Here is a 9,727-nt window from a genome sequence, read left to right as displayed (position 1 = left end):
TATTTCAAAACAGTCACATCTGGCGTCAGGCAGACTGGTAATTGGGTCCATCTGTCTCTGGGTTATCGCCTGCGACCTTCTATGTGACATGCAAATACTATAAGGGGTGATTTGCTACAAGGGAGTGCAGGATGTAATTCACATAGTGTTAAAGAGTGATAGGTTAGCTTTGTGAAGTACAAATCTAGTTACAAGACACTACAGATTAGTAACAGTTCAAATAAAACTAGGAGTGATTCACTCTTTCAGGCCAGGTTATGTTTCTTCTCTAGCCTGTTCACTGTTCCCTTTATTTTCCTTGTTCTCATGGAGATTATATCTTGGTACAGAGGAAACAGACTTCAACTAATTCATGGTTAATTATTTATTTAATTATAATTGGAATAAGTGTTTTGAAGAAGAAATGTGGGAATTCAAGAATCTGTAAAACAGGGGCTTGACTCCCGTGTGCTCTGGGGGATCTGGAAGGATTCTCTGAGAGAGGAAGGTTTCAGCTGAAATCTTAAGGATAAGCAATGTGAGCCAAGTAGAATGGGAAAAAGAGGGACTAGCATGTGCAAAGGTCCTGGGGTAGAAAGAAGCTGGTGCATTTGAGAAACTGAGAGAAAGTGTGTTAGACCAGGCCAATTCTGTAACAAACAACCCTTAAGTCTAAATGGTTAAACATATTAAAAATTTATTTCTCATTTTCTTCACAGTCTAATGTGGGTCAGATAGCTCGTCTTCAAGTGATGACTCGGGGATCCAGTTCCTTTCCACCTTCAACACTGCAGAAAATAAAAGAGAGTGGAGGATTGTGTGGGATGTGGCATGCGTCACTTCTGCTCACATCCATTGGCCCAGTGCTCATTCCAGGGCCCCACCCCGTCAGCCTGAGAGCTCAGGAAGAAGTGGGGGGCAGGGACAGAAGCTGGTGACCCTCAGCAGCTCCTGCCACAGGGAGGGGGACGAGGCCAGGCAAGTCCTTGATGGTCATGATTGGGACCTGTGTCTGTAGTCTTGGAGCAAGACTGGACTTGCACTTGGCCACAGATCTAGGAAGGTAGTAACATATGGGCAGTTGCCAGCCGTGACCACCATGGCCTCTTCCAGAAGGAAGGAGCCATCATGCTCAGAAACCATTCTGGAACGTGGAACCTACCAGAACCATTAGGATGGTCAGGTTCCCATGCACAGCGTGGAGGCGTGGCCCTGGCCATCGAGTCAGCCTCTCTCCCTTGGCCTTGTTGCTCCAGCTCCGGTGTCCTTGGGAGAGATGAAGGGGGTTGGCGGGGGGAACTGAATGGAAAATGACACTCTCAGCTTTCAACAGACCAAGCAGGTCACTCTCAGAGCTCTGGTTTCAGGGGAGAGTGATCCCCAAGGTATGTCTAGGCTCCAGTTTCTAGGGAGTCTGGGCTAGCCTTGTGAGTTTGGCTGTCTAATGAAGGGCTCTGGGCCAATGGGGGGCCAGAGACTGCCTGGGATTTGCTAACAGGGATTTGCTAACCCTGAGCCCAGATCACAGCCCCTAGGGGCCTCTTTCCTCTGCCCTCCCCAGCCTGTTTTGGGGTTCCTAGGCTTGCCTTGTGGGTTCTAGGACACCCCCAGTTGGGCAAACACTGAACCCCAGGGCCTGGTATCAAGATCTCCAAGTAGGGCAGTCCTGGAAATCTTTGTGCTATTTGCAGGATGGGGGCAAGCATTTCGGCATCCTAGGTGGTTTCTCTGATTTTCCGTAGCTAAGAGGCAATGAGACATAGTAGGAAGAGGCCTGGCTTTTCAATAAGATGGACTGGGTTGGAATCCTGCCTTTGCCCCTGACCAGCTGTGTGACCTCGATCAAGCTACTTAACTTCTCTGAATCTGTTTCCTCATCTGTAGGGCAGGGGGATTTAGTACCTGCCTGGCAAAGCTGTGGAGAAAGGTAAATTAGATAACCAGTAGATGCTCAGTAAATGATAACCATCATCACCTTGTGGAAGAGAACCAAGACGGGAGGGGTGGGAGCCGCACAAACTCCTCCCCCCACCCCGAGACACACACAGACACAGACACACACACACACAGGCACACACACACGCGCGCACACACATCTTTCTTGCAGCTGCAGCCAAAGGGATCCTGTTAAAATGTGTGTCAAATCATGTCACTCCTCTGCTCAAAGTCCCCCAGTCATCTCTCACCCAAAGTCAAAGCCAAAGCCTTCACAGAGGCCACAGGCCTTCCGTGGTCTGCCCCCTCCCTTTCCCTCTCCGGCCTTGCCTGCTGCCAAGCTCCCCTTGCTCCCCGGGCTTTCTGTGGCTCCAGGACACCCAGGCACACTCCTGCACTGGGGTCTTGGTATCGCCATCCCCTCTGCCTGGAATGCGTTTTCCCCAGACGTCTGTCTGCTTGGTTTGTTCCCTCTTCTTCCCGTCTTTGCTCAGATGCCATCCTGTTGGTGAGGCCTCCCTGGCCACTCTGTTTTAAATGGGGTCCTCATTCCTCCTCGTCCCTTCCTTGCTTTATCTCCTCCATAGCCTGAACATTGCCTGACACACCGAAATGCGTTTTCTTGATTATCTCCACTCACAGGAATGCAAGTTCCACAAAGGCAGGGTTTTTTGTCTATGATGTTCACATTCATAGCCATCCCCAGTGCCTGGACATACAAGTAGGGGCTTGACGTTTGTTGAATGAATACCTGAATGATGCTGAGGACTCAGGTTCTGGCCGGTGCAGGTAAGGGGAGTGGGCCACGGCACGAAGGATATTGTCGCTTTCCTTTTTGGCCAAATGAGGGAGCTGGACTAGACCCTCAGGAGATCACGAACCATGGGAACTGTGTGCATCACTGAGCGAGTTCCAGCCTCCATGCACTTTTCTGGGATGAGGGTCACTGGCTTCTTACAGACATTTAACAGAGCCTGTGATCTCCCAGAGGAGCTAAGCACCCTCCCAGCTCTGACATTTCGTTGTTGGCTCTAATACGTGCAAATCCTTGCTTTCTAAGAACCTACGAGGCCAGCATTCCATGATCTTATTCAAGTCTCAGCAGCCACAGTGGCTCCAAAGATCAGCAGGGGGGCATCGGTGGGGGTGGGGAAACAGAGGGGCCTTGGCAGGGTCAGTGGGTCAGGGGTCTGGGGTGCTTGTGGGGGCACGGGAGGGGCGACAAAGGAGACTTCTACATTACACGTGCTGTTTTCTTCCTTTTATTTAAAAGAAAATAGATTTAAAGCAAGTATGACAAAATGTGAGCAATTGTCAGCGCTGGATTCTGGGCACAGGGGTGTTTATCACAGACGGCTTTGTACTTTTTCTGAATTTCAAAAATTTATTTTAAAAATACAGATTTGGAGGTGGGCAGGACAGTTATAGCTCATGATTAGGAACAGAGAGGCCGTTTTGGGGGGCCGAGGGGCCTGTTCCTTGGACATTTTTCCAGCGCACGTGGGCAGAGGGGCTGGCCGGGATCTGGGCCCATTCCTAGAGCTGTCAGAGCCCCTCCCTGCGCCCAGGTTTCAGTTTCCTGCCTTCCCAGGGAGTGGGGAAAGGCTGAGAGGCCCCGTGCTGGGGGTGAAGCTAATTCATTAGTGACGCCTTGACAAGGACTGGGCGCCCGCAGTGACAGTGTGATTCATCAACACGATTGCCCCACTGTCAGCCTGCGTGGGCCCGGAACGGCAGTACATTCTACCTTTACTCACTGAGAAGGGCCTGGTGGGAGGCGAAGGTACAGCATCTACCCAGAGCAAGAAAAAGACTCGAAGAAAGAAGAGGGCTGGTCCCCTGCACCCTTGAACCCAGGAAGCTCTGCCAAGCCTGGTGCTGGCGTTGCAGGGGCTCATGCAGTTCCTGCCCATGCTGGCAGAGCCCAGGAGGGCTGCCTGGTGCTGGAGCGCCAGCTCCGAGCATGTGGTGAGGGGAGCTGGCTGGGCTTCCTCCTCCACAGCAAATGTTCCCTTGGGGAAACTGCTGGGGGAGGGTGGGCAGGAGGAGGTGGGGGGTTGTGGGGGAGGTGCTCATTCTTATCCCGGCTGCCTGGCTGGGTTTTCCTCAGCCTTCTGGTGTCTGAGGTGTCACCTTTTCCCAGTTCTCCCAAATGAGTAGAAGGGAGAAAGTTGGACTGGGGCTTAGGTGGGGTCTGGAAGGAGCTTGAAGTCCCTCTGGCTGGGGCTCAGAATTCTCCTACATCCCAGATCTGGTGTCTGGGTCCCACTTATTCTCTGTCCGGGTCTTCTACCTCAGCTTGCATCTTATCAGTCTTCGTTCCAGGACAGGGGTCCAAGGCTAGCTCCTGGCTCAGAGCAGTACCCGTCTCTATGTTCACCCCATGACACCCCTTGCCTGATTACAACTACTATTGCTCTGCTCTTTCGTTTCTTTATCCAACACATAGATATCGAGTATCTGAGAAAAAGATGCCAGGAGCAAAAAAAGGTACACACTGAATAATTCCATTTATATGAAATTCAGGAGCAGGCAAAACTGATCCATGATGATAGAGGTCAAGATCATGGTTGCCTCTGGGATTGACTGGAAGAGGCAGGTGTGAGGGAACTCTGAGTGATGGAAATATTACATGGGTGTTTACATTCGTCAAAACTCACCAGACTCTACACTTATGATCTATGCATTTCACTCTATGTAAAGTTCACCTCCATCTTTTAAAATGTTGATAATTTTCATGGAATGACTACTATGTGCCAGACCCTGTGCCAGCAGGGAAGGAGACAAGCTTACCTGCCCCAGCCAGCTTACATTTCAGGGGTTGTAGTTTTCATCCTCTCCTTGCACTGGCCCCTGCTGTCTGCCCTTGGGCTGGCCTCCTTCCCAGATTGTAGTGGAGATGGGAGTGGGGGTGGGTCAGAGGGCAAGACGCCGTCTAGAGGTCTGTCCCTGCAGCCAATTACATGGTCACACCCACCAAGGTGGGAAGGCAGGATGGAGGAGGCCTGGAGCCTGCAGACTTGACTTCCTGGCTGTACACTCTACTCGCTGTGTGACCTTCAGCAAGTTGCCTGCCTAATCCCTCTGGGGCCACTTTCCTCATCTTTCCTATGGGATTAATAATGCCTTTGTCGTAAGAGTTAGACTGAGGCTCTGCTGTGAGAAAATTCATGGACAGAGGTGGAGTCATTGTTTCCATTTATTGGAGTGGTACTTGGTTAAGAGCAAAAGTTGGAGAGTCAGACTAGTTTCTCCATCTTTAAAATTGGGGCAAGGAGGGTACCTACCTCATAGACTGTGGCAAGGACTCAGCGCAATGCTTTCAGCATAGTGCTGGGCCCATGGCAGGCTGGCAATAAACCAGAGGGAGTGTTTCTGCTGGCAGCTCTGGCAGGAGGGCTTGGTGCAGGAGGGGAGAAGTCATGGGCAAAAAGCTGTAGGTGGGAGCGTGAGCAAGAGGAACGGTTCCAGAACGAGCGTGGTCATCACTGGTGGTGCTCAAAGGCGCTCGTGTGCGCCAGTCCTCCGTCCACCGCAGCCACACACCGACCTTGAGCGTAGCTGGAGGGACTCGGCAGGAGAGGGGGGTGTGAGTGCACGAACCAGGAACCTGCTGTGCACTGCGGGTGCACTGGGCGGGGGAGGGGGGCGGAGCCAAGCTTGGGTCCCCGCAGATCCTCAGCTGTGACCCAGTCTGAAAAAGCCCAGAAAGGAACAATGGTCTGAGTTACTATCCTAAAGTGACCCCAGCGGGAAGACTGGGCCCACGCCGCTGGACACGAACGGCCGGCAATGACCGCGCCCCTCAGTCCGTCCTCGAGAGCCACTTTTCCAGAGTCCTGGGTCGCGCGCCGGCGTTTCCTCGGTCCTTGGCTCCTTCTTCTTGGACTTGCAGCTCTGGACGCACACAACCGCACACCAAACGGCTCGCTGTGGCTGGAAGTGTAGACAGCGTCTGTCGTCGGGTCTGTGCTGGCACGGTGCCAGGTTTGCGGACAGCGGATCTTGGGTTCCCTCGGCGAGCGCTGGCTCCGGGGCTGGTCGGGTGGGAACACGGGGCGCGAGCCCCGGCGCCCGTACCCCGCTCTGGTGGCACCTTGGCCCCGCCCCGCCCTCCCTCCGCCTCATTGGCAGCCGCACGCGCGTCGGGGGTTGCCAGGGCAACGGGTCTCCGAGTTGCAAGTCAGTGCTAACCTGAGCCAGTCGGCCTCCGGCGGAGGGAGCAGGGGAGGCCGGAGGGCGGGCGGCGGAGCGCGGCGCGTGGCGCGCGGCGCGCGGCGGCTGGGCCCCAGGAGGGCGCCTCCTCCCAGCCAGGCACGGCCCCCCTCCCGGCGCAGGGGCAGGCCGGGGCGGGGGGCCCCGGAGCCGGCGCGGCCTTGGCCCCGTCGAGGAGGCCGGGGGGTCGCGAGGGCGGGGCGATGCCGGGCGGCGGCGGCGGCCCCGGCCGGGGCCCGTGACCATGGGCATAGCCGAGTCCACGCCGGACGAGCTGCCATCGGACGCGGAGGAGCAACTGCGCAATGGCGAGCAGCAGTTGGAGCTGAGCGGGAGGCGCCTGCGGCGGCTGCCCAGCGCCGTGTGCGCGCTGAGCCGCCTGCAGAAGCTGTACGTGAGCGGCACGGGGCTGCGCGAGCTGCCCGAGGAGATCGAGGAGCTGCGCGAGCTGCGCATCCTGGCGCTCGACTTCAACAAACTCGAGCGCCTGCCCGACGGTCTGTGTCGCCTGCCGCGCCTCACGCGCCTCTACCTGGGCAGCAACCGGCTGCCGGCGCTGCCCGCCGACTTCGCGCAGCTGCAGAGCCTGCGCTGCCTCTGGATCGAGGGCAACTTCCTGCGGCGTTTCCCGCGGCCGCTGCTGCGCTTGGTGGCGCTGCAGTCGCTGCAGATGGGCGACAACCGGTTGCGTGCGCTGCCCGCGGAGCTGCCGCGCATGACGGGCCTGCGCGGCCTCTGGCTCTACGGCAACCGTTTCGAGGAGTTCCCGCCCGCATTGCTGCGCATGGGCCGCCTGCACATCCTCGACCTAGACCGCAACCGCCTGGGCGGCTTCCCCGACCTGCACCCGCTGCGCGCTCTGCGCGTCTTCTCCTACGACCACAACCCGGTCACTGGGCCCCCCCGCGTCGCCGACACGGTCTTCCTTGTGGGCGAGGGCGCCGTCGAGCGCATGGCCGAGCGCGACGAACCCACGCCCCGGCCGCCGCCGCGGCGCCCAGCGCGGGCCTTTGACGATGAGGAGGAAGAAGACCTGCTCATAGGGGGCGGGAGCTCCCGGGCTCTGGGGCCCCCCGTGGACAGCCTCTGCGCCCTGGAAGCAGCTCCAGGACTGGGCACCTGAGCCTGTGCCCTGGGTGTTGGGCCTCGGCCACTCTGGGAGGAGGGCCTCTGGGAAGGTTTGTGGGAACGGTGGGTCCCTACTTGGGGCAGAGAAGGGGTCTCTTTGGGCAAGCTGCCGGGGACAGGCAGGCCTGGGGGCCATCTTCAGACATTCCAGGGTAATGAAAAGACTGCCTACTGGCTGGTCTCTGGGCGGTCTTCAGGCCAAGAAGTCCTGGTTCCGTCCAGTTCTTATAGCTCCGTCTGGTCCCTGATAGAGTCACTGACAACACAGTAGTAAAGGCACCAGCTTCTTCCTGGAACCAGGGTCACCACTGACCATGGAATCATCCCCTTGGCTGAGTCTGGAAGCTCAGGGCACCCACCAACCTCCCTCCTCCTGGAGTCTGGATCTTCTAGGTCCACCCTTTCTGGTGTAGGAGCCGCTACCTCTGGAGTGGACCACATGCCTGCTTGAGGCAGAACTGCCCCCAGAAGAAGGCCTGGCCCAGGGGCAGGGGCTTGGAGTTGGGGCTGGTGCCCAGGACAGACAGGTGTGGGAAACCGGGATTGGGGCCCTAACACCATAGCTGCCCTTGTTCCTCCACCAGGGCTCATGGTACATACCTCCTTCCCCAGGTCCCCTAAGTTTTGTGTGGGAAAGGGGGGACTCAGAAGGCAAGGTCTCTGCCCTTGCCTTTTATTCTGTTCTCTTCTTCCAGCTTGTGCCTGGAATCTTGCTGGAAAGAGAACATTCCCTCCCTTCCCCACAGCCTGAGCCTTCCAGCTGTCAAGTTTGAAAAGAAGCCACTGTGCCTCTAGGGCCTCCTGCACTGGAGAGAGAGGCTCTCTACTCTGGGCGGCTGCTCCAGTGTAGCCACTGCCTGTACTCTCCATTCCCTTAAATGGGCACCATCGGGGTGGCTGGCATGGCGTGGGGCATGGGACGAGCACTGTGTGCCTCCACTCCGTCACCAGGACAGCCTCCGGGGGTGAGGAGTGAGGCCTCGCTCTGCAATTCCCAGGGCCAGATCTTTCCCATCCAAGCAATAATGGGAGGAGGGCCCAGGGCCAGGGCCACTCAGGGACACTGTCGGGGGCAGGGCCCCCCCATGGTAGCGTTTTCTTTAGGAAGAAAAAAAAAAAAAAACTGGCTGTAAACATAAATTATATTTCTCGGAGAAAGAATGTTCGTTTCCCACATGCCTGTTTATTTATAAGCCCTGGGAGCACTGGGTCCCGTTGCTGTGGGGACCGTGGACTCCCTCTGGCACTGCCCTCTGTCCATGTGCTCCAGCTCTATGTCACAGTGGCCCTGGCCAACTGTTGTGTCCTGTCTGGGGAACAAGAGCTTGTCTTCAGTCACAAATGGCTTTGGCTGCTCAAGACTGCTCTCTCATCTGGTTGTATCTTACTCTCTGCCACCTGGCCACCGGCCCTCACCCCCAGTCCCCCTTCCTTGGTCTTCTCCAGCTTAATTCTCAAATTCCCGACTCTTAATATGTTTTTGAATCTCAAGCTTGGCTGACCTTTCTCTGTTCTTTCACTGGCACTGACCCCCATCCTCCCTGTCTGTGACTCTGTTCTTCCCTCTTTCCATCTCCCTGGCTCCATTTTCCTCTCTCTGTCTCTCCCTCTTAGTCTTTTTTTTTTTTTTTTTAACTCAGTCATTACTTTCTCCCCTCATTGTTCAGGAAAAAAATGTTTAAATATTTAGAGAAAGAGAGAAAATTGTAAAACCTCAAGCCTAGAGGCCCATCTCCCTTGAGAAGATGCTGCCAGGCCACCATCACCATGGCAACAGGGATGATGTCATACAAGGCCCAAAGGTCAGGCCTGGCCCAGCAGCTCTGCTGGCCACTGGGCTGGACCTGGGGGTTAGGAGGAGGCTGGGGATGGATCTGAAGGAGTCAGCTTGGGAGAGTGAAGGCCTCCAATGGACAGAAAGTGCTCTTAGGGTGGGAAAGATTGGAGGCTGCCTCCTTCTCAAGGAGGAAGAGAAGTGCGGGGGTTGGCTGCAGACCTTGTCCCTCCCAGGGCTCCTCAGGTGCCCATGCTCCCCCTGTTGAGGCTCCATCAGGGCCAATGGTCCCTCCTGGGGTCTTGGAACTTGCAGGAAAGAACTTGAGTTCTCAGTCACTCAGGTGGGGTAGGAGTGTCAGCCATCCAGACTGTCCTCTTGCCCCGTGATTCCTATGATGGCATATTCCCCTGGGCCTAGAATCAGAAGGCATGGATTTCAGTCCTGGGACTTCCCTGGTGGCACAGTGGTTAGGAATCTTCCTGCCAGTGCAGGGGACACGGGTTCGATTCCTGGTCCGGGAAGATCCCACATGCCGCGGAGCAACTAAGCCCGTGCGCCACAAGAGCCACAACTACTGAGCCTGCGTGCCACAACTACTGAAGCCCGCGCACCTAGATCCCGTGCTCCGCAAGAAGAGAAGCCACCGCCATGAGAAGCCCTTGCTTGCCGCAACTAGAGGAAGTCCGTGCGCAG

General features: G+C 56.3%; 1 protein-coding gene across 1 annotated transcript; it reads left to right on the top strand.

Annotated features, from left to right (window-relative positions):
• The first annotated feature begins 1,271 nt into the window (after nt 1–1,271).
• Nucleotides 1,272–8,418, top strand: LRRC10B (leucine rich repeat containing 10B). The gene has a single exon (XM_082342683.1). It carries the CDS (start codon nt 6,374–6,376, stop codon nt 7,250–7,252), a length of 879 nt encoding a protein of 292 aa, XP_082198809.1. The 5' UTR covers nt 1,272–6,373; the 3' UTR covers nt 7,253–8,418.
• Nucleotides 8,419–9,727: the final 1,309 nt, after the last annotated feature.

Source organism: Balaenoptera borealis, assembly GCF_965194805.1.
Source record: "Balaenoptera borealis genome assembly, chromosome: 11".
Taxonomy (NCBI): Eukaryota; Metazoa; Chordata; class Mammalia; order Artiodactyla; family Balaenopteridae; genus Balaenoptera; species Balaenoptera borealis.
The sequence above is the reverse complement of the archived record's forward strand: the minus strand, read 5'-3'. Positions and strand labels throughout refer to the sequence as shown.